General features: G+C 44.1%; 5 protein-coding genes across 11 annotated transcripts in view; 4 read left to right on the top strand and 1 right to left on the bottom strand.

Moving 5' to 3' along the window:
• The window catches only part of LOC139624741 (protein FAM240B), an 11,676-nt gene extending 11,095 nt beyond the window's left edge, over positions 1–581 (top strand). For all 5 annotated transcript variants that reach the window (XM_071484087.1, XM_071484089.1, XM_071484090.1 and 2 more), the window contains one exon: positions 386–581. In XM_071484087.1, coding sequence (XP_071340188.1) covers positions 386–497 — 112 coding nt within the window. In that variant the 3' untranslated portion in view covers positions 498–581. The remainder of the gene's footprint in view (positions 1–385) is intronic.
• Positions 582–1,071: 490 nt separating this feature from the next.
• nudt18 (nudix (nucleoside diphosphate linked moiety X)-type motif 18) lies at positions 1,072–4,881 on the bottom strand. Of its 2 annotated transcripts, XM_071484085.1 has the most exons (8): positions 4,791–4,878; positions 4,280–4,479; positions 3,399–3,571; positions 2,984–3,094; positions 2,777–2,879; positions 2,467–2,590; positions 2,220–2,344; positions 1,072–1,862 (listed from the first exon to the last, which is right to left on the bottom strand). In XM_071484085.1, the coding sequence occupies exons 2-8, from the start codon at positions 4,341–4,343 to the stop codon at positions 1,480–1,482; spliced, it is 1,083 nt and encodes a 360-aa protein (XP_071340186.1). In that variant the 5' UTR covers positions 4,344–4,479; positions 4,791–4,878; the 3' UTR covers positions 1,072–1,479. The 2 variants fall into 2 exon arrangements, with proteins under 2 accessions (XP_071340186.1, XP_071340187.1); XM_071484086.1 differs by lacking the exon at positions 4,280–4,479 and having other exon boundaries at positions 4,791–4,881.
• Positions 4,882–5,348: 467 nt separating this feature from the next.
• Positions 5,349–7,723, top strand: sdhaf1 (succinate dehydrogenase complex assembly factor 1). Its single transcript, XM_071484092.1, has 2 exons — positions 5,349–5,526; positions 6,791–7,723. The coding sequence occupies exon 2, from the start codon at positions 7,290–7,292 to the stop codon at positions 7,536–7,538; it is 249 nt and encodes an 82-aa protein (XP_071340193.1). The 5' UTR covers positions 5,349–5,526; positions 6,791–7,289; the 3' UTR covers positions 7,539–7,723.
• A 3,894-nt stretch (positions 7,724–11,617) lies between these two features.
• On the top strand, positions 11,618–19,360 carry ercc6l (excision repair cross-complementation group 6-like). Its single transcript, XM_071484094.1, has 4 exons — positions 11,618–12,011; positions 12,588–12,632; positions 14,693–18,188; positions 18,574–19,360. Exons 1-4 carry the CDS (start codon positions 11,956–11,958, stop codon positions 19,063–19,065), a joined length of 4,089 nt encoding a protein of 1,362 aa, XP_071340195.1. The 5' UTR covers positions 11,618–11,955; the 3' UTR covers positions 19,066–19,360.
• A 2,064-nt stretch (positions 19,361–21,424) lies between these two features.
• Positions 21,425–27,500, top strand: part of adam9a (ADAM metallopeptidase domain 9a) — a 20,988-nt gene continuing 14,912 nt past the window's right edge. Inside the window, exons 1-2 of one of the 2 annotated variants that reach the window (XM_071484099.1) lie at positions 21,425–21,900; positions 27,371–27,471. In XM_071484099.1, coding sequence (XP_071340200.1) covers positions 21,828–21,900; positions 27,371–27,471 — 174 coding nt within the window. In that variant the 5' untranslated portion in view covers positions 21,425–21,827. The remainder of the gene's footprint in view (positions 21,901–27,370; positions 27,472–27,500) is intronic. The other variant, XM_071484098.1, reaches the window with a different exon arrangement.

The following is a 27,500-nucleotide window of genomic DNA, read 5'->3' on the forward strand; positions in this document are numbered from 1 at the left end:
CACCCACCCAGCAGAGCCCTCTGCTGGTCTTTTACTGTGACAGCCTGAGACACACCAACAATGATGCTGTGTCATCAGCATCTGGATCCACCTCAGCTGTTGGCTGGACGGAGATTCTCACTGACACAGATTTAAACTAAAATAAATGAAGAGATGAAAACGTCTGTGTGCAGACTGATCTCATCTTTTCTTTGAACTCATGAAAAATGGGAGTAAAATCAAAAGTGTGGTATTAATATTTTTGATCAGTATATATAGTAAATAAAGACGTAGTAGTACGTAGGTGATGATACTGTGATCCACCTCCACCTGTGAGGAGGAGGCAGAGCAGCTGCAAGTGTTGGACATCACATCTAAATCACAACCCCCCTGTGTGTGTTCTCAGGCTGAGGGGGGAGTGGCTGGTCCGTCTGGAGAACCGGACCAAACACCTGAAGAACTTCAATGACAACTACATCAGGAAGGTGAAGACGGAGACAGCAGCTGATGAGACATGAGCCAGAAAACAGGGATGAAGATGCCCTGAGCATCATCTTCATCCTCCTGTAGAAGAATAATAAAGTGACTTTCTGGCAAATAAGCTTCATGTTGTTTGACCTTTTTTATTAATTCTATAGACAGGTGAGCAGTTAACCCCAGAAACAGAAATGTAATATATGACATGTATGTCACCATATGTTAACTATTATTATCACATTTATACAAAGATACAAGTTTATAACATGTGAAATACCCTTAGTATAATCTCTACATGTATGTTAATATCTATATGATGAATTTTTATATGGTATAAGATGTTGCAACCATATCGGTTAATGATATATATTTAATTTATATTATATAAAGTTCTACATGTTTATATATGCTTTTCTCATTTCTCATCAATTTTAAACGTGTCTATCTTCACATAATGGAAAAGTATATTATCAATATCTACTGACAGGCTTTTGGATATATATATATATATACACACACACACACACACACACACACACACAATATAAGCATACTTACATTAATATACATATTTATATGGGTTGGACATATATGTCAATATATGAAAGTTTCATATATAATTTTTACATGTTTTTTATTTTATATTTCATATATGGAAATTCATCACATGTACATATATTACATTTGCCTATGGGGGGTTTAGTAATTGTCTTGCAGGAATTATGAAATTATGGCATAAAATATTTAAACCCAGGGTTTAAAGACTATTTCTGGTGGTTTTGGTCTCTGGTGATAACAAACCTCGACGTCACTATGGCAACAAGACCAGGACCAGATTCTGAGGTCATGAATTTGACATATGAATTTAAAGCTTAAACTTTCTTATAAAATCAGACATACGTGTTAATATTTTATTGCTCCGTTCACACTTAAATTTACTTGAATCCAACAATCAAAATAAACAGACATTATTTTCTTTCAGAATAAAAGCTCAACAGTCTGTTCTTTTCACAATAAGAGTCCTCAGTACAGGCTGTGTAGAGGTAGGATCGAGGTGTTTTTGGTCTTTTCCAGCAGTTCCTCTCTCAGCGCTCGTCTCTGCACCTCCAACCAGACGTATCGAGGGTTTTCTACAGGTGGAGGTCGTCCGGTGGGCGTCCACTCAACCTTCTCTCCGTCCTCGTTGCGTTGGACGTGGTCAGGTGTCAGTGCCACCAGCGTGTTGAAGCACACACCGTCTGTCTTCCCGTGCTGCCGGCCGTTGTGCTGCAGGCTGAGGACGCCCAGCGTGTTGACGTCATGGTCGTAGTACGCCGACGGCATGGCCTCCTGCACCACCATGTTGGCCGCCCAGGTCACCGCGTGGGTCTTCACCGCCGCTGCTGTGGGAAGGTGGAGGTCCGGTGCTGCAGGACAGAGGTGGGGTGGGGGAGTTTAGTTCCTGCTTACATCACATTACATTTACAGACTTTCTTTCCAAAGTGACGGGTGAGTGACATCACTGCAGCTCCAGTGCAGCAGGAGACAGCTGCACCTGCACCAGGTGTGTGTTAGACTTTAGAACAGGTAACTCCACACCTGAACTCATAAGTTCCCTCCCCAGCCAAGACTCCATCCCTGAGGATTTAAAAAGCACTGAATCTGATTTTCAGAAAGACCCTGAACACGTTCGGTTCACAATATTCTGTCAGTTCTCTGAAGACAGTTTAACAGGAGCTGACGTGGTTCATCCTGAGGGGAGCATGAAGGTCTGAACTGGTCACCTTTGATGAGCAGGATCCAGATCTGGTCCTCGGTGTTGGTGAAGACCAGGACGAGTCTCTGCACCACGTGACGGCAGCTCAGATCTATAGGTAACGTGACTGGGTGCCAGGGATCCTGACGGTACCTGAAAGCAGCACAGCAGCCGGGTGGGGAGACTCATCTCATAAAAAAACAGATATTTACAGCATCATACAAAACACCAGGTCCTGAGTCAGCACAAAGACCTGCACAGGTCAAAGGTCGTACTTGAGTCCACAGTCGATGAGACGCAGGATGTCTCGTCCTCTCAGAGGGAGGACGGAGTGTCTGTCCCACCAGGACGCCTGAAGAGACTCCTGGTCTGCTGCAGCCAGACTCTTTATGCTCCCCCCTGAGACACACACACACACAGATGGGGTCAGTCCTTTATTGTTTAATGTGGTGATTAAGGCTCAAACTCAATGATTCTTTTCATCATTTAATAAATTAACTCATTAATCGTTTTAATATAGAAACATTTTTAAAAAGTGAAAAAAGCCTCATCACTGGACATACAAACATGCGAGTGACCTCTGACCTGTGACCTTTGCCAGGAAGACGAAGCGGATCCACTGTGGTCCCTGCTCCTGGATCAGCAGAAACGTGATTGGTTCACAATCAAACCCCGCCTCCTCCTTCACCTGCAGACAAACAGAGCTTCAACTAGGTAACAGGGACAGGTGTGTGTGTGTGTGTGTGTGTGTGTGTGTGTGTGTGTGTGTGTGTGTGTGTGTGTGTGTCTCACCTCCCTCCTCAGCGCCTCCTCCAGACTCTCCCCCACCTCCACCCTCCCTGCAGGAAGGTACCACTGTTTATAACAGTCCTGCTTCGCCTCCTGCACCATCAGCACCTCCTCCTGGAGGAGCACAAACACACACACACATCCAACACACACACACACACACACACACACACACATTAAAGGTAAAGTTACCTATTTAACAACCTGAACAAGTCATTTTAAACTTTGACCTCATAACAAAAGGGATGAAAGGACAGTGATGAGCAGAAACACACAGATGCAGCAGAGCCGCAGAAATCCTCCACACTGTCCCGTCTAAACCGTCTGAGACACAACTGTCACATGACCGGATGATAAAAGTCTCTTCTCTCTTCATAAACAGTCAGACAGAGGAGGAGGAGGATGGAGGAGGAGGCACCTGCTCGTTGAAGATGACGGCGCAGACGATGTAGGTGACGTTCTTCCTCAGAGTCGCGGGTTTGCTCTGCTCCAGGCCCACGTCACAGCTGGTGACCTCTGACCCCTGGCCGCTCAGCAGCCTCTCCACCTGCTCCTCCACCTGCTGCCGCTCCTCCTCCGTCACCTCCATGTCTACAGAGACACACACACACACACACAGGAACATCACAGGCTGGAGGCGTCTCAGGACTGACCTCAGATCAGACACAAGTGTGTACAAGATTTCAGGATCAGGATCAGGATCAGAGTCAGAGTCAGGATCAAGATCAGGATTACAGTGAGAGTCAGAATCAAAATCTGGATCTGGATCATTATCAGGGTCAGGGTCAGGATCAGGATCAGAGTCAGAGTCAGAGTCAGAGTCAGAGTCAGAGTCAGGGTCAGGATCAGGATCAGGGTCAGGATCAGAGTCAGAGTCAGGATCAGAGTCAGAGTCAGGATCAGAATCAGGATCAGGATCAGGGTCAGGATCAGGATCAGGATCAGGGTCAACAGTGTGTAAAATCCTGCAGATCCAGGTGAGGAGCTTCAGTTAATGATCATCAAACATCAGAATCTCAGTGACTGTTGGTGTCAGTCGAGCTGGTGCGAGTGTTTCTCAAACTGCTGATCTCCAACAACACGTCAACCTGGAGGTGGATGGACTACAACAGCTGAGACCACGTCAGGGTCCACTTCCTGTCACCAAGACCAGAAACCTGAGGCTGCAGGTGAAGACCTGGTCTGATGGATCTGGATCTGCTGAGGCTGCAGAAGGTAGAGTCAGAGTCTGGATACATGGACCAGCCTGTCCAGGTGGTGGTGGGGGTGTGATGGTGTGGGGGTGTTTTCTGGACTCACTGTGGGTCTTAACACCAGTCAGTCCTGGTCTGAAGGTCTCAGTCTGACCATGTTCATCCTTCATGGCCACAGTTCATCTTCACTGCTGCTTCCTGCAGGATCATGATCCAGTTCAGTCTCCAGAGTGATGTTCCTAATAAAGTGATCAGTGACTGTGTGTTCTCCATAAAGAACCTTCTCCTCCGGTTCCTACAGGATACCTGCGGTTTAATTTATACACAAACACCAGTACTGCTCGTGAGATGACGTCACTACAGTGCTGTAAAAAACTGGCAGAAACAAAAACTACATCACGTGTTAAAAGTGTTGTTTCACAGCCTGGAGTCACAGGTGAACGTACTGAGGTCAGTGGTTAATGAGCTGAAGGGAGTTAGTGAAGTCACAGGGCTCTGACGGCAGCTAACCTTAGCGGAAAACTGGGAAATCCGTTTTTCCCACTTTTCTCAAACGCCCCACAGAAGACGACATTTATCAAACACTGAGAAAAGTTCACGTCAATGAAATAACGAACCTTTCTGTGATTAACCGCAGTGTTTTGTCCCCATTCATCAGCTGACTGCGGCTCCTCAGCTTTGACCTTTGACACCTGAACCAAAACAGGAAATGGGTTTACGCTTCCGGTTCGAGATTATCAAAATAAGAAAGTTAGTGAGCCTATAACTTATCAGGTGTTGGCAGTTGTGGAAAGTCTAAGTAGCCTTACATGAGTATTTTCATTTGGTACTATTGTATACTCATTCCCCACTACAGCTCATAGGGGAATATTGTACTTTTACTGCATTACTACAGCTGTATTTATGAGCGGCTACAGTCTGAGCAGTGGGGGAAGTATTCACATCCTTTACTTAAATAAAAGTGATACAACACTGTGTTATAAAATGACAATACTTGAACTACATGAAGCTGATAATGCTTATTTAATACTTAACTTGTGTGGATTTTGAATGAAGGCCTTTTAATAAGTGGTGGACTCTGAATACTGGCTCCTGGAACGGGTGAATTATTTTTTATTTCATTTTATTGTGAAATCGCTTGGCGGAAGTCACGTGTTTTGTAGTCTTTTAGCTTCGCTGGTGTTGTAACGTGTAGTAAGGTCACACAGAGGCTGTTTACAGCAGCTAACACAGCTATTCAAACTCACTTTGTGTTACAGATCAGTTTTACATTTGATCAACTCTCTGCTGTTTCACCGACACGAACAGTTGAACCGGCGGAGTCGGTCTGAGTCGATTCACAGAGTCGAACAGGTGAGTTCACCTGGTTTGCTTCTTCACTGTGTCTCCTCCTGTACTTAACTGAAGCGTCAGCTGCTGCAGCTTCTTCTTCTTCTACTTGATGTGAACACATGAACGAACAGCCTTCCTGTGTTTCTGTTACTGCTGCTACTAGTACTACAACTACTACAATATCTACTACTGCTAAACCAGAAATACTTGTACAGGGAGAGAGATGTTTCCACTGGTGGAAGAACCACCTCCATATTTTAATCAAGTCAAAAATACAACACAGTAAAAATACTTTGTGACACATAAAAGCATATTCAGCGTTTTCTTGAAGTAAAGTACAAATGTATTTAAAGTATGAAAAGTAAAAGTACTCATGAGATGTATCAGCCGATACTATATTATTTTCTTACATGCATGAAGGTGTAGTTTAATCTGTCTCTAATCCGAGGTAACTCACTACAGCAGTCTGGTGAATGTACTGCAGTAAGAAGTACAACATGTTCATAGTTGATGAATGGAAATACTCAAGTAAAATACAAGTACCTCAAAAAGTTAAAAGTTATTCAAATTATTAAAAAGGAAAATTAGCAGAAGCTGAAGCTATGAAATGTTTAAATTTTTTCATTGAACCTTTACTCAAACAACATTATTATCGATAGTTATGATTTGATTTTCTGTCAGTTGTCCATTTCAATCTGTAATAAAGTATCGTGCACAAAATCTGAATGTGGACAGTAACCAGTAAAACAATATTTCCCTGAAATGTGGAGGAGTGGAAGTGTAAAGTAAATGATAATAACAGAATAAAACACACTGAACTGACCTGAGAGCGCAGGGGAAGGACCACACTGACACATACTCCTCTACAGTTTGAAGTCCTGCAGCTTATTAAAAATTATAAAAGTGTTTGTAGCAAAATCAACAGTAGAAGTCCTCACTATGCAGGGAATTATTTTACCAGGTCCAAGGTCACAACGGTCCAACACAACAAGACACTGAACTTAGTGTCGTGTAAAACAAGAAGTTAGAGCAGTTTGTCTTTTCTGCTTTAAAACTGTCAAAATGACTGTTTGACTATAAAACTGTTCCAGTTCATTTTCTTCATTCAGTTTGTGATCAGTGCAGCGTTAAGTTCATCGCTAGTAAACTAAATGAATCACATGATGCTTGAGGATCTGGGAGACTTAACAACATCCTCCCAAACCCTGAATGTGATTCTTTTGTTCTGTGTTTTTATTGTACTGATGTCCCATTATTTAAAACTGTGTTTGTTGCTCCCCTGCAGGCAAACATCAGATCCTCGCTCAAGCTCTGCATCGGTTCAACACCTGAAAACCTCAGACACCTTCTCAGCCAATCAGAGCTCCTCCAGCTCCCTGCACCCACCCCTCCCCACCCAGGTCGGGGGCATCCAAGCTGTTTGTAGGATCAGGCTGAAAAATCTTCAGAACAAAAAGCAAAGTTCAGCATGGTGGTGTGTTCAGGGTCTGCTGTGTTCAAGCTGTAACTCCATTTTTACACTCATAACACATTCAGGGTCCAACATCTGTGTCTGTAGTCATAAATCTGACAGTAGAAGAAGCTCAGTGATCTGCTGAGAGCCAAGTCTGTTGTATAAAAACTGCACTGACTTTGTATTTGCCGGGAGAAGTTGGAGGTTTTTTCCCGTTCACTTCAATACAGTCACCAGTACCGGTGTCAACATGTGTCTCTAGCCTCCCGGTGTCTAATTTTTCTCTGGTCTTAAAGGAGAAACTTTTGTCTCGTGAGGTTGAGTTTGTCTGATGTCGCGTCACAGTAAACTGCAGAAGCAGGTCCTGGCTCTGTACCGGCAGTTCCTCCGGGCCGGGCAGGACAAACCGGGCTTCATCCCCCGAATCCGGGACGAGTTCAGGGAGAACGCTCGCATCAAGAAGACAGATGTGATGCATATTGAGTATCTGTTCCGGCGAGGACAGCGGCAGCTGGAGCAGCTGAAGGACGTCAACACCAAACAGCTGGGCTCCTTCTCCAAACCCAAAGACCAGAGCTGACCTCTGACCTGCACCACATTACGTGACCTCGAACGACACCAACATATACCTCCTAAAGACTTCGCTTATACTAAAATGTCATGCTGAGATGCTGCTTTCAAGTTCAATGGGGAAACAAATGCTCAGTATGAAGAGAACATGCAGTGTGACTGGGACATTTGGATAGCTGTGTTTTGTTTCGGGAGGGGGGATGGGTGGGGGGGTGGATGTAAAATAAAAATTACATTAAAGTGTTCAAAAAGTAAAATCTGAGGTACTTGTACTGTATGTGTGTATTTTCTTTTCATGTTACTTCTGCTCCACTACAGTTCAGGGAAATATTTGACAGCTTAGTTTTATAAATATTATTTTGTATACAATATATTTGCATGAAAATGATATGAATCGTTTATATAATATAATATTTAGTATGATGCCTTTTTCTAAATTAAACTGTAAGTACATAATCCTGATTATACTCATGTACTACAAATGCAACAGGATGTTTTGGAGTATTTCCGCTGTGTGGTATGAGTACTTTTACTTTAAAACAATCTGAAAGAGCTCGTGAGTGTAATCAGCGGATTAACAGAAACAACGGAGACGCTGTTTCCGGGTGTGACACTGTGGATGTTCCGGGTGTGACACTGTGGATGTTCCGGGTGTGACACTGTGGATGTTCCGGGTGTGACACTGTGGATGTTCCGGGTGTGGACCGCTGGGGGCGGCAGGCCGAGTCTCCGGGCGGACACCAGCGAAGAAGAAGAAGCAGCAGCAGCAGCAGAAAAAGAAGAAGAAGAACCGTAAACAGGAAGTTAGACATTTTACATCCCTCAGTCGACGGAGTCGTAGTTTTAGTTTTTCGGTATATTTCTGAGGAGAGAGAGTTTAGCTGCAGGTAACGGTTCCAGGTGAAGGTTGTGTTTGAGTCGCTGTTTGTGTCGGTGGCGTCTGTTCGTGTGTTTTTCAGTCATGTCGGGAGGAGAAATGACGAACGTTCAGTTACTTCAGCAGGTGAGAAAATAAAACACCGAGCTGGTCTGAAAACAGATTTAAAGTCCTGCGGTTTATTGAGGAGAAATTACAAAAGTTTTATCAGGAAAATGAAATTCAAGTCAAAAAAGTAGAAATCTTCATGGTGCAGAGAAAAGTTTACGTATTATATTAATACTGATGCATTTATTTGTAACCAGCCTTTTAAAACAGGTGAACTATCCTATATATTGGGAAGTTTAATCTGCAAAACCCCATCCAGCGGGAACCATTAGTCCACTAATCGATAGGAGGACAATCGTCAGGAAATTAATCTACTGATCAAATAATCTGGTGATTTTTTTTAGGTTAAAATTCCAAACATTTTGTAGATTGCAGCTGCTCACATGAAGAACTGAGATGATTTCTGTGTCATGTGATCAGACAAAACAAGACACAGCTGAAGACTCAGATTTGGCTTTAGGGAATTAGACCAGTTGTTTTTCACCATTTTCTTGTATTTTTTTTTTTTAAACAAAAGGGTTAATCAATCAATCAATCAATCAATCAGAAAAATAATCAGATTATCAAGGTGACAGTAATAGTTACCTGCAGTGCTAAAATTCCTAATCTCTCTAAGAATATAATTATATTCTGAAAATCTTAATTTCTCACGTGAAAAAAATGTCATTGTTGAATTATAAATGAGTTAAAGAGATAAAACCTGCACCACCACCATAATGATCCTCTTAAAAATGTCTGTCTCCTCCCTGCAGATGGCGCTGCTGCGCTGGCTGTCCTCCCAGTCCGAGGACGACCGCAGGACTTTGGCTGCGATAACGGGCTTTGGGGTCGGCAGAGAGCTCCTGAACCGGCTCACTGGCCAGGACAAAGTGGACACTTTCAAGGTGAAACAGCTGTACTGCAGCTTTTCTGCTGCTGATGAGCGTCACAGTAAATACATTAGGACAAGCTTCCGTGTGATTGCTTTTACCTGACTCTCTGCTTGTGTGTGTCTCCTCAGAGAGAGTGTATCCTCAGCATCTCAGAGTTTGTCCGTCAGAACCCGCGAGCCTCGCAGGCTCAGATCAACGCTGAAGTGGAGAAGAGAGTTCTGGTTTTTGCTGCTCAAGTCAAAGCTCTGGAGTCGGCGCCATTACTCTGAATTTATCAGTGAAAACCTCAACAGTGTCGTTCCATTTTATATCTTTGCAGCCGTTTTCTCATATGAACTCCACACAATCAGGTGTGGACATTATCCGGAGTCGCCCTTTCACAGATGTAGCACACAGCAGGGGATTGTCTGGCCTGTGAAGAGCGTGCAGGAGGCAGGATAGAAGTGCCCTCAACACATGGGCAGTCTGACATTACACTGACTTTATTCTGGGGAGCTGGCAGCGTAAAGTCTGTCTAATGTCCGGTCCAGCTGATCCAGACATTTGTGTTCTCACATGCAGCTCCTCCGAGTAAAGTCTGGGTGTTGCAGTGCATGTGTAAAGCACTATATATCTGAAACTGTGTGATCATTCTGTATCTTAAAACACTTTCTTTTGTATTTACTGTGTATTCATTTATTCATTTAGTTAAAGTTTTGCTATTGCTATATAGCTAATGTTAGCATTAATAGCTGTTTACTTACCTGTCTTGACAAGAGCTACAGCCGTGATGCATTTACAGGACAAGAGGTTATCGTACGTCCTCTGAGCAGCTGCTTCTTCAGGACACACTGAACACTACAGTGACTCAGTGTCAAACAGGGATGAGGCGGGTCAGCTGGACCAGGGTTAGCTGGTTAGCATGCTAAGTAGTAGATTGGGAGGTAAACAGCTGTTGCTAAAGTTGGTTATGTACTGATAGCAAAACTTACAATAGCTTCTTTAATGTTCTGTAATTAATTAATTAATTAATTGTTTGTCTTCTTTAAGTAAAAAAGACCTTGAAAGTCTTTGAAAAGTGCTTGAATGTGTCATCATGAGGGTGAGGACATTCTGGACTCACTGTGGACCACTGTGAACCGGGGCCTTAAAGTGTGTTAATCTGAACCTCAGTGGCTTTTCATAATAAAATCCTCTGAACACACAGCGTCATTCTGTTGTTCTTTCTGCAGAGACATTCTGAGCAGGTACAGTAACATGGACTGATGAAGTGTGAGGGGTGGGGGTGAGCTTGTTCACCCCCCCCCCCCCCGCCCAACGTTGCAACAACCGGCTGAAACTTCCAGAAATAATGCACAGTTAATGTTCTTTACAAGTAGTGGTACACAGGAATATTTATATCTATAAGAAAAATAGTAAAATATACTAAATAATATCAGCAAAATATCAGAAAAAATATTAGTTAAATATCCAACATGAGTAAAATATGCTGTTTATGTCAGAGCATAAGCAGCGTTTTTTCTTGTTAAAAGTCTTGAGGGCTGCAGGTAAAACTTGTTGAAACGTGTCGGTGAAACACATGGATGTTCTCCGCTGCTGCTTTCAGGTGAGGGACTCTCCTGCTTTTTTGTGAGAGCATGCTGCACAGATCCAGCCGTGTATATTACTTACATTAACAACCAAAACATTTACAACGTTTCTAGTATTTTGTCAAACCCCGCTCATTTACATGGGAGGGACAAAATATTACAGACACCGTGTAGTAAACAGCAGCACTGGTGGCCTATAACCATAATCAGCTTTAAACTGACAGGCTTCAGATATGTTGTTCCCCCACTCACTGCATACAGACCTGTTTATCTGATATTCACATTTTTTCTTTGTAAATGATACAAATGTACAGTATATGTGTGACACGTTAGGCATTTTAGTGACTGATTCCAGAACTAAGTAAATCATAAGACTTCTTTACTACCTCAAATATTTCCTCCTTGCAGCACAGAGGAAAATTGAATTAAATCTTAATAATAATAATAATAATAATATAGGTTTTTATATTTTTTTAGAAAGCCTGGCTATTGCTGCATGTAGATAATGTAGGCCTACAGACATTTGCTACAGAGACACATTGATGTCCTGTATTTATTTAATTAATATAATATTTCCATGAGGATTTTATCTCTACTTTTTTTAATGCACTGTTTTTCCAGGAAATCGCAGAAGCCTGTAAAGTGAAAGAACTTCCCAAAGGCTGAAATTTAGGGACATCCCAAAAGGTGTGTCTGGGCAATCCCTGGAAGAGTTGCCGGTGTAGTGTAATTAAATGCAACCGTTTTAATCGAAGCCCAGGTTTCTTTCTTCCTGCCGAACCGACGCCGTTCATTGGCTGTGCTTTGCTGTTGCTCCCGCCTACTGCAGTCATCTGTATTTGTGATTGGATAGTGTCACCGTGGCGTCACTGCGGCGTCCTCTCAGAGTGTGGAAAGAATTGGCGGGGGAACCGCAGGTTTAAACACAACAGCCCAGCGACCCAGCGGTCAGAGAGCAGGACGGTTCGGCTCTGTTTCTGCCCGGAGAGCGCTTCTGTCAGGATGGATGCTTATCGCCAGGACCGGGACGTTACGGAGATTTCTGAGAAAATGGAAAAGTAAGTAAAACTGACGTAAATACACGTGTCACGATTAGCAGACAGTTAGCATCGGTGCTAAAGTCCCGCTGGTTAACACAGAGGTTAGCCACGTTGCTACCGGCGGACCTGTTGCTCATTTTATAAATCAGGACACAGAACTGAAGCTGAAAACCTCAAATTCTACGAAGTCGATATGTTTGACTGTAAACTGTGAAGATGACAACACTGGAAGCCAAATTATTGTTATTATCGACTAATCAGAAGATCATTTTCTATTATCAATCACTTGCTCTATATAACCAGCGATGGATTTACTTTTATTTATTGGAAATATGACTTTAATAGACATATAAGACTTGTTATCTTTCAGATTTAGATCTTAGATTGTTATTAAAACATCTGACGAGCTTATAAACCAGTGATAACGACACATTTAGTAACTTCTGGTGTAAGATCAGTGTGTAGTTGTGTCTCCTTGTGCTTCAGATGTTCATGTGTTGTTAGCAGTTCCACCTGAGACACAGGTACAGTCTACCTGTGCATCAGGTGTGTGTACAACTGGTGATGTTGCTGAGCCTGGTTCTGTCTTGACAGGTCTTTATCCGTGGATACCGACGACAAGATGGAAACATACCACAGGTAACTGAGGAAGAACTAAAAGAACATCTTTATTTTCACCCAGCAGTCAGCAGGATGAAATAATTCCTGCTCTGACTCTGTTTGGTCTTGGTTTTATTTAATTCATGCTGCAGCCATCTGACATATTTTGGCCGCTCTTATTTGGACTGACACAGTTTAACAACATCAAGATGAACATCCAGAGGGAACCGTATGAACAGCCCTGTGACGTGGGGTCTACTGAGAACACTTATTGTTTGGTGAATTGATCCATTTACAGACGCTGGAGATCTCCAAGTTGTCAGCATTACAAAGTCGTATTTTCCCTGTTGCCAGGCAGCGCAGCGTTGCTAGGTGACCACAGCTCTTTGACTGTTCTCTGTGATCTGGTCTCAGTGAGTCAGGATCCTGTCCACTACTTCTAACTTCTCCCAGACTCAGGTGATACTCTAAGTGCTAAGCGTCTTTGTGAATGACTCAGTCAGAAAATGAAGAGTCCGTAAGTCAGGACTGACACGCCCATGGTTTTTAGGAGTTTCCCCTAAGTCGGGCCGTCACTTCCAGCCTGAAGATGCTTTGTGAATATGGGCCTGGTCCCTCAAACATAAATCTGGCAAATTAGAAAGTTTGTGTAATAACTCCTTTTGACCAGCAGATGTCAGACTACTGTGGTGTGAGCTGTCTTGAAACTGTGGTGATGAAATTCATCAGAACAGGGCGGTGTCACAAAACCTGGTGCCCTAGTTTCAGAGCTCTGCTCATGTTTGCCATCACTGTCCTCTCATCTGTCCAGCGGTGGAAGAAGTACTCAGGTCCATTTATAGTAGTAATACCACATTCTGAACGTCCTCTGTTACAAGTAAAAGTCCCGCAGTCACTACCTTAGATAAGTAAAAGTACAGAATTATCAGAAACATTAACCTCAAGTATCAAAATAAAAGTCTGGAGTTCTCGAGGTCCTGACAGGTGTTTTTATTTATTTATTTTCCAATTTCATGTGTAGAAAATAATATTTCGTCCCCACAGGTAAGTATATTATAAAACAAGATCAAAACTAGTCATTTTTGTTGGTTTTGTTGCGGGACATGTTACGACTAAGGCTGCAGGTAACTGTTATTTTTGTTATTGACTAATCTGCAGATCATTTTCTTAATTAACTGATCAGTCACTGATGATGTCAGGAGATGGTGACCCAGACATGGTTAGGCCTTGTTCCTCAAGAAAAAACTAAAACCATTATTTGATTATCAAAATAGTTGCTGATTAATCTTCTTTTTTATTGTTGCGGTTCTATTTCGAAATTTATCTCATTGGTGACTTTAATTAAATCCCAGCAGAGCTTCAATCTGTACTAATGAATCATACATTTCAAGATGATTATGATTGTATGTTGACTCAAAGTAACCTCAGTTATCAGCTTTGAATGAGCTGAAGTCTCTCAGTGTTTCAGCACCGTTTTCATTTATTACTGTTCGTACTTTAGCTGGTGTTTAGGTAGAGAACGATGTTTTCATCAGTTGTTGATGTGGGACTTGAAGCTCAGATCTGAATCTAAAATAACACCAAGACTCTAAACCTCAGAGTTAATCCAGGGACTTCATTTCCCCAGATTATTAACCAGCGTTGCTCTGTTTGTTTTTGACTGGTAGGATTTCAGTTATATCCTTATTTGACTTTAATAAAATATTGTTCATCCATTTATTTATTGCCAGAAGAGAAGTGGTAATGGAGTTTATAGCTGTAGCATCATTTGACATTAAACGCTATAAAAAGTCAATAAAAATTGTAATAAAATCTGCAACTACTTAGATCAGTGTTTTTTCTTTTCTTAAGCCAAACTGCCAAACATTTGATGGTTCCAGGTTTTCAGTTGTCAGGGTGGTTTTCACTATTTTTTCAGAATTCATAATTAAAATTAAATGACAAAGACTGATAGACTAATCAAGAAACAAAGGATTAATTAAGAAAACAGTTGTCAGATTAATCAATGATGAAATTAATCTTTAGCTGCAGCTCTAGTTTAAACTACAGCGCGCTCTTATTTGTAACCCACTGATTTTTTTTAAATTTTTTTATTTTAGATTCATTCATGAGGGTAAAGATGCTGCCAGACAGGGGGACATGCACAAAGCACTGGAGCTCTTCAAACTGGCTCACAAACTTCACCAGAGTCACAAACTCGAAGTGAGGATAAAGAAAATTGAAGAATTTATTGCTCAGAATGATTCTGATGATGAAGATGAAGAGTTTGTCAATGTCAACAACAGTGGTCTGATGCTCTTTAAAGACTTACACGACAAACTTTATGACTACCAGAGAGATGGAGTGGCCTTCCTGTACAGTCTCTACAGAGATGGCCGTAAAGGGGGGGTCTTGGCCGATGATATGGGTTTGGGTAAAACCATTCAGGTGATATCGTTCCTCTCTGGTATGTACGACAATGAGCTGGTCCAACACACACTGCTGGTCATGCCAACTTCACTTATCACAAACTGGACCAAGGAGTTTTCCAAGTGGACTCCCGGGATGAGGGTCAAGGAGTTTCATGGTATCAGCAAAGCAGAGAGGACCAGGAACCTTGAGAAAGTTCAGAGGAGAGGTGGCGTCATCATCACCACGTACACTATGCTATTGAACAACTGGCAGCAGCTGTCGTCGTACCACGGAAGAGAGTTCACCTGGGACTACATGATCCTGGATGAGGCACACAAAATAAAAACAACAACTACCAAAACAGCCAAAAGTGCCTACGCCATACCGTCGAAGAACCGGGTTCTTCTCACAGGAACTCCTGTCCAGAACAACCTGAGAGAAATGTGGGCGCTCTTTGACTTTGCTTGTCAAGGCACCCTCCTCGGCACAGCCAAGACATTTAAAACGGAGTATGAAAACCCAATCACTCGTGCCAGAGAGAAGGATGCCACTCCAGGAGAAAAGGCTCTCGGGTTCCGGATGTCTGAGAACCTCATGGCCATAATAAAACCTTACTTCCTCCGCAGGACCAAAGCAGAAGTGCAGAAAAACAAAGTGAACGGCACACATCCTTGCACAGAGGAACACTCAGACAGCCAAAAGACAGAACAGAAAGACTCTGGAGCAGTCATGCCCACGCTGACGAGGAAGAACGACCTGATCGTCTGGACTTACCTGAGCGCAGCTCAGGAGGACATATACAGGCAGTTCATTTCACTGGACCACATCAAGGAGCTGCTCTTAACCACCAGGTCGCCTCTAGCTGAATTAACCATTTTAAAAAAGCTGTGCGACCACCCACGGCTGCTCTCTGCTGGAGCCATAGCCAAGCTGGGTTTGGAGGAGAGTACAGCTGGACCCCAGCAGAACGATGACATGGAAACTGACGCCCACAGCATCGCTAACATTCCTGACGACACTTTAATATCTGAGTCTGGGAAACTTGTCTTTCTGTTTGCACTCCTTGAAAGGCTCCAACAAGAAGGCCATCGCACACTTGTGTTTGCTCATTACAGGAAGGTGCTTGACATCATTGAACGCATCCTGGGCAACAGGGGCGTCAAAGTGCTGAGGCTGGACGGCACCATACAGCAGATTGCAGAGAGACAGAGGCGCATTACAATGTTCCAGACAGACAAGAGGTACTCCGTCTTCCTCCTAACCACCCAGGTTGGCGGAGTTGGAATCACCTTGACGGCAGCAAACAGAGTAGTGATTTACGATCCCAGCTGGAACCCGGCAACAGATGCCCAGGCTGTGGACAGGGCGTACCGCATCGGCCAGACTGAAAATGTCGTCATCTACAGGCTGATCACATGCGGCACCGTGGAGGAGAAGATCTACAGGCGGCAGGTTTTCAAAGACTCTCTCATCAGACAGAACACCGGGGACAAGAAGGACCCCTTCAGGTACTTCAGTAAACAGGAGCTGAAGGAGCTGTTCACCCTGGAGGACACCCGGTCCTCGACCACACAGCTGCAGCTTCAGGCCCTGCACTCCAGACACCGACAGACAGACCCTGAACTGGACGAGCACATCGCCCACCTTCACGCCATGGAGATGTTTGGGATCTCTGACCACGACCTCATGTTTTCCCTCGACATCAAACATGACGAGGCCCTGCAGGACCAGCAGGAGCACCACTACATCGAAGGGCGGGTCCAGAAGGCTCAGGAGCTGATGAAGGCTGAGTCAGAGTTACAGATGCAGCTGGTGGAGAGCATGGCTTCCAGCACAGAGCCAGCCTGGCTCAGACATCCAGGGGAAAACAGCAGAGAGCGATCCCATGAGAAGAAACCAAGAAAAACTACACCAAGTCCTTCATATCCACAACATGACAGTAACCAGTCACTGGTCGTGGTGGAGCTGGATCACTCAGGTTCTGGCAAGGAGGACGGTCAGCAGGACCTGAGTAACCAAGTCCTTCATCTCTCTACAGATGAGAGTGTGACAGAACAACCTGCTGCAGAAGAAAACCAAGACGAGCTTTCAGAGCAGAACCTGGACTCACCAAGACACCAGTCTATCCAGCAGGACAGGAGCTACGGGGAAGCAGCAAGTGCCTCCTCACAGGAGTTAACTGAGGTTTCTGGCAAGGAGGACGGTCAGCAGGACCTGAGTAACCAAGTCCTCCATCTCTCTACAGATGAGAGTGTGACAGAACAACCTGCTGCAGAAGAAAACCAAGACGAGCTTTCAAAGCAGAACCTGGACTCACCAAGACACCAGTCTATCCAGCAGGACAGGAGCTACGGGGAAGCAGCAGGCGCCTCCTCTCAGGAGTTGACTGAGGAGTCTTTGGTGATGTTGGAGGCTGCTGATGCTGCAGCAGGTGATGTGGCAGATGTCTCCATGCAAGAACTAATCGACCAATCAGAGATGTCAGAGGCTGAAGAGCCAGCCGGTGAGAACAGCCTGCTGTATGTTACAGCAGATGATAAGAATCAACAACTGGTCAACGGAATTTCACCCTCAAAATTTGAAGACTCAGAGATGGACTTGGGTCAGGCTTACGTCACACCCCTGCAGAACCAGAAACTGACTGTCTTACAAGCAGACACATCATCCAGAGTCAGCAATGGGCTTGAGTCGTTTGAAGGAAACTTCAATTTACAGCTGGAGGACAGTGACATGTTCTCAGACAACAACACTGAGGATCCGGAGACTGACACAGAGGAGAGGAAGCTGCTGTCACAGTTGCAGATGGAAGGGAGTTTCGACGTGAACAAATCTCTGTCTGAGAGGCACCAGAGAGAAGCCTCTGTAGTGGAAGACTCGATGAATGAGTCTGTCGTAGCCGCCAAGAGGAAAAGAGGTGCGGTGATATATGATAGTGATGATGAGGATGAGGATGAGGATGATGATGAGAGGCAACAAGAAAACTCCTTCCAGGTACTTGGAGCCTCCACCCCCAAGTCAGTGCCCTCTGGATCCACCCCTCTCCGGTCAAGGAAGAGTGTCGGGGGAAACACCTCCGTGGCCTCCCGCCGGTCTCTCCTCCTATCCATCATTGAAGACTTGGAGAACCACAACCAGGACCTGCCTGATGAGGATGATGGTGAAGAGGCAGAAGAGGAAGACATCATTGATTCATCTCATGGCAAGGTAAGTTTATTTACACAGAAGCATTCAGACACAAGTGTTCTACATTAAAAACATTTAGATGACATTTAAAAACAAATGTGAGTAATTAACATTTTAAATGATAAAAGACGTTAAAAACAAGCAATGAAATAACGTTTAAAAAGATGTCATGTATGTTATTCATTGATCAGCTGACAGTCCTAGCAGCTCTCAGGTGTTCAGGAAGGTGGTTCCACAGGTGAGGAGCTGCTGCACCTGGTTCTGGCCCTGGTCTTGGGACCACTGAGTGAACCTGTCCCAGACCACCTGAGGATCTGGATGCTTTATATCATACAAGTAGATCAGAGATGTGTTTAGAGCTTTATAGACCAGTGGTAGGATTTTAAAATCTGTCTCTGACACACAGGAGGAGACCACTGGAGAGGAGGAGGAGGAGGAGGAGGAAGACGATGAAGAAGAAGAGGAGGAGGAGGAAGAAGAAGAGGAGATGGAGCAGGAAGAGGAAGATGAAGAAGAAGAGGAAGGAGAGGAGGAGGAAGAAGAAGAGGAAGGAGAGGAGCACGAGCACTCTAAGTTAGCAGATGTCATCAATAAATCAGGAGGGGAAATGAGCACCGACCTCGAGTATTCGACCAGCGAGCTGGAGCTGGGCTCCGCTGAGAGGATGGAGCGGTGCACTGTCGACACAGGAGTCGAGACGAACGTCATCGAGTCAGAGGACAAGAGCTACGACTCCCTCGTCTGCAGCGGGAGGGAGTGCTACAGCAAAGGGAAGCTGGACGACGCACTGGGCTTCTTCCTGAGAGCTATAGACATCAAGCCCGGAGATCCTGAAGTTCAGCTCATGACCATCCAGCTGTACCGGCAGCTGGATGCCAGAGATAGAACCGTCCTGTGATGGAAACATCAGCTGCTGAAGTTTGAACGGACGATCGGGGCCTCGATGGCTGCTCAGCCAATCCCACATTCAAACCCAGACCAACAACCTGTTAGTTTGTCTAAACAGTAGAGGCAAAATGCTAACATGTCGATGTTTAGCAGGTATAATGTTTGCTTCACGGTTGATTCACTGTCTTAATTGATTAAGTAAATTATAACTTTTCTATTTTTTTTTCTTTAGTAACCTGTACTTGTGTATATATATATATATATTGAAATAAAGTTTTCTTATTAAAACAGCTGTTTGAAACGAATGCTAAAGCAGATACAGTTTCTTTTGGTTGGGACTCACAAGAGGTTGTTAAATATGTGCATGTGGTCGCAGAAGATTTCAAAATTAAAAGTATTGATGAGCTGTGCAAAGGACAGCTGTTTTCATTATTTTCTCAGTTTCCCAGAGTCTAAGGTGACCTTGTCAAATATCTTTTTTTCTTTTTTCCAGGAACCAGCATGAAAAGTTTAATGTTTAATCCAATATCTTTGGGCTTTGGACTTTTGGTGAGAAAAAAACAGGACATTGAAAGACTCATCTTGGAATTTGTATGAGTGAAAAAAAAATCATTTTGAACTGCTGCTTCTTTTCACACATTCACATACTGTAAATTAAAGTAGTGGTAATTAGTCTGTAACCAATCAGTTCATTTTGTTCTGAACCTGTTAAAATAATTTTTAAAAAAAAGAAAAGAAATGCTATTTCTAGACCGTCGAGTCTACCGGAGACACACCTGAACGCATCACTATCTTCTTCGTTGGTGTAAAATTTCAGATAATTAACAATCCGTCACAAATTAAAATCGCATTGGCTGAACTCCGGGCGCTTTAAAGGTGTGTTTGAATCAGGCACCGGGGCCCTCCGGTGTGTCTCAGTGAAGGTCGAACTTTGAGCGGGACAGTTTCACCTTCTTCAGGATCAAATTTGTACTGCGAAGAAGGGGGCGCTCGGTTTGCTTCCCGCTGCAGCCGATATGTGGCGCATGCGCATCAAGAGCTTTTTTCCTCCAGCTGGAGATTAGTTTTGTCACGTGAACAGAAACGAAACCTAGTATGACTTCAAAATAAAAGCTTTACAGTAAATGCAGCCATGTGGCAACAAGAAACTACAAACCTCATGTTAAACATCAACTATTACGAGATTATTTTCACAGCTTTTGGTATAAATGGATGAACTTTGTTCTGTGGAAGTTTGTGTTTTCAAGGAATTGTAACGTTTCAGTACAAAACAAAACACTTATGTCAACTCAAATGTTCCAAGTTAAAGTTTTATGATATGTATGAATTAACGTTACTGCAGCCTAAGAGAATGAGATTTAAAAACATGGCAATAAAGAAAAGTCCTATATGAATTATATAAGAGACAATGTTCCAGTATACAGTGTTATTATTCATGACCTGAACAAACTGATACTGTACGTACCATCGATACAAACTGTACATAACATATATAGCCTTGTAATATAGTGCGGTATTTGGTACAATATACAGGTAAAAACCATAAAATTCACTTTAGTGTGAAACTGGGAACATATTAGAATTTAGACATTCAATTAGCTAATGGCATAAAGATTTTAATTGAAATCCAGCTTTTTGTATCTGTTGCTGTATCCTGATGTGTTTCAGGCAGTAGGAGTAGGTCTAATCCATGCAGAAAATCTGACCATTGGACTTTTACACAATTGTATATCATATCATTGTATTATTATTATTTGTCATACATTAATTCAAACACAGGATTTTACTGATGTAGTAGGTTGAGCTAATTTTAAGTTCTTTTGTACAGGACTGCAACTAATGATTATTTCCAGTAAGGATTAATCTGCTGATACATTTCTTGATCAATTAATTGATTGTAAGAATTCAGAAAACAATGAGTCTAATGTGAGACAATGTCACAGAGCTTGTTTTGTCTGACCGACAGTCCAAACTTCAAAATTATTAAAAACAAATTCAAATAATGAGAATGAAAAAAAGCTAATTGTCACTTTTAAAAACTTGGAACCATGAAATGTTTTGCACACAAAATAATTTACTTAATAATCAAAGTAGTTGCCAATTGATTTTCTATGACATTACTGATCATTTCAGTTCAACTGGTATTTACTGTTGGATAGTTCTGTTTAAAACAAGGCATCATATTTTATAAACTCTTCTTATGTTTTGCAAAAAAGGTGCATTTAACTTGTAGTGCAAGTATTTTGTAGTGTTTTTATTACTTCAATATTCCTACAGGCTCCGGTGCCCGTGCCGCTCTGACGTCACAGAATGTGTGCGGGAGGGTGGGACTCTTATTTTGAAGTTCTGTGCAGGAAGCAGGGAGCGTTTCCGCTGATGGTGGAGTTCATGAGCGGAGAAGCTCCGCCGCCCCGAGGAGGACACCGTCCACAGGACCGGAGCGGACACTCACAGTCTGGGTTCGAACTCACGGGTTCAACGAGTCGAGCCGCGGCGGGACGCGGTTGAGACGCGGCGGGTCGCTGACGGGGGCTCATCGGCCGGGACTCACGGAATGGCTCGGCCGAGGAAGAAAAGCGCTGCTGGGTGTTTAGCATGAGGCTCTGCGGGGGCAGACGGCTGGAAGTCACCCCCACCACCGACAACAACAACAACAACAACAACAACAACAACAACAACAACACAAACACTAACTACAACAAGCGGAGGCCGGTGTGTGAGAGAGCTGCCGCCCGGTGACGTTTATTCTCCGCAGAAGAAGAAGAGCGGAAGATGGGAGGAGGAGTGCAGCTGCTGGAGGTCTGCGGGCTGCTGCTGCTGCTGGGCGGACAGTCCCTCTGCAGAGGTGGGGGTCCGGGGGGTCCGGGGGGGGGGTCCGGAGGGTCCGGAGGGGAGGGTCCGGGGGCGGGGGGTCCGGGGGGGGGGTCCGGAGGGTCCGGAGGGGAGGGTCCGGAGGGGAGGGTCCGGGGGCGGGGGTCCGGAGGGTCCGGGGGGGGGGTGCCCTACAGTACTACAGATAGTACTGCCACACTACACTGTACTGTACATTACCACAGAATGTATCATGTTACACTGTACTGCACACCACATTATACTGCAGTACACTGTACAGCACTACTTACACTACTACTCTGTACTACTTTTCAATACTACTGTATTATACAATATTGCATTACGTAGTGTACTACACCATACTGCTTTGTACTATTCTGTACAACATACGTTACTGCTCTACTACATGATGTACTACACTAACTATGACTTCACTGCACTTTACACTGCTACCATTTCAAAATAGTAATATTACTACACTGTACTACACTGTACTACACTGTACTCCAGTGCTGTGTACTGGTTAATGATGAAGAATATTTGCTGCAGTACTCTACAGGTTGTATGTTTACTCTGAGAGTACTGCAGTGTAGTAAACTATACTGTAACGTCCTGGTACATGGAGCACCAGAGCTGCGCTCTGATTGGCTGCATTATAACCATAGTGACACCAACATGGCGGCTCTTTGTTTTTGATCCGGATCATTAAACGGTCTGACGTCACTGAGCCTCAGATCCGAGTGGAAATGACTGATGTTGATCTGATGTGTGTGTGTGTGTGTGTGTGTGTGTGTGTGTGTGTGTGTGTGTTCAGATTGTGTGTATTTTCAGGTCTTGTGTGTGTGTGTGTGTGTGTGTGTGTGTGTGTGTGTGTGTCTGTCTCAGGCAGGTTGAGTGTTAAGCAGCTTAGTGTTGTCGGCCACCGGGTTCACAGCTCACAACCCTGTGTAACACGTGTGTGTCTGTTGTGTATTTGCTGTATGTGTGAGTGTGTCGACTGTGAGTTGACAGTAACAGAGACACTCAAACATCCAGAGTCTGAATTATTCTGAGTGATTACATTTACAGGAACCAGCAACAACACACACACACACACACACACACACACACACACACACACACTCACACACACACGGAGCTGGAGCAGCCGTCCCTGTTTCCCTGAATGATGACTCACTCTGTTTTTTTTCCTGTGTACCGGACATGAACTAACTGAGCAGAGCTGTTCTCTGTTACAGGATCAGCTGGTTTCTTCATCTCTCTCACTGTCACTAGATCCAAACCAGCTGCGTGTCCGTCCATCCGTCCGTCCCTCAACACTTCCTGTCTGTGTCTCTCAGCTCTGAGCTCATTGGTTCCTACTGAAGATCAGTGATTCCTCAAACACGTTTCTATCTGACAAACAGGAGGAAACAGTGACTTTGTTGGGAACTATTTTCATCAGCAGATTAATGTTCACCTCGTTCACCATATTAGTTTATTGTGCCTTCATGCTAATATTTGCTAATGAGCAGTAAACAGACTGTAGAGCTGAGGCTGATGGGAACCTGAGTTCATCATTGTTACGGTTCCTCCTCAGGGGAATGTGAGCGGCAGGGTTCACATTCAAACGTGGCTCAAAGTTTCAGGAAACAGTCAAAAGAAAACGTGAATCAAAGCTGGTTTCTGTCCTGTCCTGATTAATTTAAATTTATCTTCAATTTGTAAAATTGAAAAAAACATTTTTATGAGTTACAGATCGCTCAGACACAAAACCACAGACCTGCTGCAGCTGCCACATCAACCAGACCTCAGCCCGGATCCTCTCCGGTGGTTCCACCAGACCTGAGACCAAACCACCTGAAAACGCTCGGGGGGGGGTCGGCTGGTTTCTGATTGGCTGGTTGTCAGGCGTGTGAATGAGGTCAGGGGTGGTTCAGTCAGGTCAGATTCCTGAGGTTCAGAACATCTTAACCCACTTGGCTGATCCAGAGCTGCCGCTGAGCTCTGTGACGTTTGGTTTGAGGACGGAGAGAAAAAAAAACTCTTTAACTTCCTGTGGAACTTTTCTGTGAGTTCACTTCAGGGTCTCTGAAAAAGTGTGGAAGTTTTCATGTGAGGTTTGAATGTTTCTCTCAGTTTTCTGTAGGTTTTCTCTGAGCGTTCATTCAAGATTTGCTTTAGATTTGTTTAGGTTTTATAAAAGTTTCTCGAGATTACACTGAAGTTTTTCCTCAAAGTTTTCTTGAAAATATCTTCAGGATTTCAGTTTGAATGTGTGTAGATTTCTGTTGGATTTTTCTAGATTTTCCTAAAGGTGTCTCGGGATGTTCTTTAGGATTTCTCTCGATCTTCTTGAAGTTCTTTTAAAATTTCTCTGGATTGTTTTGGGTTTTAAAATTTAGATCTTTCCCTGGATGTTGTTTAATGTCTAGGTTTTATTAAAGGTCTGTGAGATTTTTCTACACTTTCTTAAAGAGATGTTGACTTCTCTACGTTTTCTCCAGATTTTGTTCCAGATTTCTCTCGATGTTCTTAAAGTCTCTCGAGCTTCTGTCACATGTCTGTCTTGTCTGTTAGAAGAAGAGAAAGTCAACAGACTAAATTAGCTTAGACAAATCTGCAGTGATGTGCCGGGTCAACTGGGCTGTCAGCAGAGAGCAGGATCAGGATCAGGATCAGGATCAGGAGGACTGAAAACGCACAGAGCAACTTCTTTTGTCCTGATGAGTGTTTGCTTCCATCCACAGATTCACACTGCAGACGGGTCTGAGAGTCAGTGTCAGTCAGGAGTCAGCGTTAAGACAAAGTGTTGTGTTGTGTTGTTTGTGCAGTAACACATTTCCCTGTGTACACACGGTGAAGCTGCTGAGCCACGCTGTGTCCAGTCTGTGGCAGAGCCGTGGCTGCAGGTCTCGGTGCTGCTCGATTTTAGACGAGTGGTGTGAAACCTCAGCCCGACTCAGCTGAGCTGAAGGAGGAGGAAGGAGCTGGAGAGAGGATGTGATTCAGTGGGCGTAGGTTTACGAGACGGGGTGATGATGGTCTGCAGCAGAGGAAGACTCTGTCAGCGACGTCCGCGCACCAACCAGATTAAATCAGAGAGAAACTTCCTCTTCAGACGGAGTCACTTTACCCTGATGAGTAATATGAGCTTGTGTGTTTGTGAACCAGATGTTTTCAAATGAACAATCACAATCTGATTTTGATTAAAAGTGATGACTCAACAGCGCAGAAATATCCCGTCACAGCTGAGAGCAAGAGTCTAAGTGACAGTGTGTAACTCCAGAGGAGGCTGCGTTCACACAAACACGTTTTTTAACTTTTTTTTTTTTTGGGGGGGGCTTTTGTGCCTTTATTATAGAACATTGGAGACTGACAGGAAAGGGGGTAGAGAGAGGGGAATGACATGCAGGAAAGAGTTGAACCGGCGACTGCCTGCTAAGAGCGTCTTGGGCTCACGTGGTACGCGTCCCAACCACTCGACTACCGGGCCGCCCCCACCTTTTCATTTTTAAACCTCCTCATCTGAGTCTGGGTCTGACTGAGGCTCCAACATGAGGCTGAGTCTCTGATGTTTCCTCCTCTAACATCTTCATCCTCTCTGCTCTTTCACCTGGACACCTGGAGCCAGCAGGTGGTGGGCGGGGCCAAGGCCTGGTCCAGGTGTCTCCATCAGGAAGTCAGAGTAGATGAGCCTCAGACCAGTTTTTATGAAAACATGTTTAATAAATATGATTTAAATGTGAAGTCTGTGTGTTGTTCAGACAACAGTTCATCATTTATGTAACTGAACTGTTCAACTGTCCACGTTTGCTCGGGGGCACTGAGGTAACCTCCCAGGAATCAGACTGGCAACCTGAGATCAGCAGGCAGCGTTTGTGACCTGGAAACTGACAGACAGAGAGAGACAGGCTGCTTTTACTCCCAGATACACAAACACACACAAACACACACAAACACACAATCATAAATGCTTCATTCATTCCATGAAAGGAGGCAACAAAAAGCTGCTAAGCCGGCAGCAACACGAACACAAAGACTTTATGTAAGAGACAGACGGAGAGAGGAGCAGCAGGGAGAGGTCACAGAGGTCGTTTCTGTTGTTACTCCTCATGTTTTCGTCTCTGATCAGCACAGACACAAAGATCTGCTCCAGACCAGAGGGTTAAAGCTCCTCGACACCCTCACAATGAGACACTGCTCCAACACAAACCGACCAATCACGGAGCCACATGAAATGAGGAAGGATGCATTCAAACAGACATGAAACACATATTTTTAGCTTCAGAGTGAGTTACACTTCCTGAGGAGATCAGTATCTCTGCTGTCCCGCCAGAATAAAGCTCCCGCTCTGAATCTCTCTTTGCTGTCAAACTTCAGCAGCAGCTTCTCGTGTTCATTAGTTGTGTTCATGTTACGACACAACTGAGCCAGAACAAAGTGTCGTTTGTGTGTCTGTAGCACAACTGTGGGTCTAACGAAGGGTTCTCTTCTGATTGGCTGACTGTTTTCTTAGTGATCCAATTAGAATTTAGCAGACTTCAGGGAAACACTAAGAGAAACCAAATCCTGGGTGGGTCCTGGTGGGCGGGGCTTGGGGCGTGGCTGAGTTGTTTTTTGTTTAGCAGGTCAACAGATTCATTTCAGGAACAAATACCTACGTTGAGACCTCATTACATTTTTAGTGAGTGATTTTTTTGGGGGGGGTGGGGGGGGTGGGGGGGGTAGAAAAATTACCAATACCAAACATTTTTTCCAAATGCACAACATGAATAAATATGAATCCTTCACAGGTAGATTCTTAACTGCAACTTCACACATCTGATCATTTTTGTGTCTTGTGTTTACAAATGTCTAGAAAGATTTGTTACATTCTTTTGTGTGTTTTTTTTTTTTTAATTTAGGGTTAGGGAATCGTGTTTGTGACGAGCTGCAGTGGCTCTGGGGGGAGAGGTTGTTAGCCAGAGGCTGCAGCTGTTACCATGGCTACAGATCACCCCACACACACACACACACACTCAGCATTACAAATATGTGTGTGTTTGTGCACCAGAGTATCTGGAGGTCCTGGAAAGTTTGGAAAAGCATTGAATTCCTGTAAAAAGGCCTGAAAAGGTTTGAAAAAGTCTGGAACCAGTTTCCCGCCTGCTGCAGACGTGATGTCTGTCGGTTCGTGTTTGTCGGCTGTTGGCAGGCGTCATGAGTCTGCACTCAGCTGTCAGTTTATTAGGAACATCAGCTGAGACTGAGTCAGGCCTGTAGTGAGTCCACTTTGTGCAGCCTGTGTGTGTGTGTGTGATTGTGTTGCTGTGTTGTTGCACTGACGTGTCCTTCCCATGTATATATAGTGCAGGACAGTGCACTAACGTCCTGTGTGATTTCCCAGGTGTGATAAGAGAAATGTGTTGATACTGGAGTTTCTGTGGTGGTGATGTGATTGGCAACGTGTCACCTGACCCGCCCCTCTGCTCTGTTCACTGACCGACTGTTTCCACCTGCAGACTCTCAGCAGACTGAACACCTGTCCTCCTACCAGCTGACGGTCCCTCGAGCCCTTGGAGGCAGGCCGAGGCGGGACGTGGACGGAGGAACGCCCAGCCAGGTAATGAGCTTTTCCCTCCGTTTGTTTTA

Source organism: Trachinotus anak, unplaced genomic scaffold (genome assembly GCF_046630095.1).
Source record: "Trachinotus anak isolate AG129_WGS33_773 ecotype Australia unplaced genomic scaffold, CSIRO_AGI_Tana_v1 ptg000008l, whole genome shotgun sequence".
NCBI classification, from domain to species: domain Eukaryota; kingdom Metazoa; phylum Chordata; class Actinopteri; order Carangiformes; family Carangidae; genus Trachinotus; species Trachinotus anak.

Bases quoted from the DNA above. Each gene is read 5' to 3' on its own strand.
- nudt18 (XM_071484085.1), bottom strand. From the start codon at position 4,343: ATGAAGGATGAACATGGTCAGACTGAGACCTTCAGACCAGGACTGACT. The intron at 3,572-4,279 runs GTGAGTCCAGAA...GTGTCTCTGTAG, and splicing joins GACTGGTGTTAAGACCCACA to ACATGGAGGTGACGGAGGAG. The intron at 2,345-2,466 runs GTACGACCTTTG...TGCTGCTTTCAG, and splicing joins CTCATCGACTGTGGACTCAA to GTACCGTCAGGATCCCTGGC.
- sdhaf1 (XM_071484092.1), top strand. From the start codon at position 7,290: ATGTCGCGTCACAGTAAACTGCAGAAGCAGGTCCTGGCTCTGTACCGG.
- ercc6l (XM_071484094.1), top strand. From the start codon at position 11,956: ATGGATGCTTATCGCCAGGACCGGGACGTTACGGAGATTTCTGAGAAA. The intron at 12,012-12,587 runs GTAAGTAAAACT...CTGTCTTGACAG, and splicing joins ATTTCTGAGAAAATGGAAAA to GTCTTTATCCGTGGATACCG. The intron at 18,189-18,573 runs GTAAGTTTATTT...TCTGACACACAG, and splicing joins TTGATTCATCTCATGGCAAG to GAGGAGACCACTGGAGAGGA.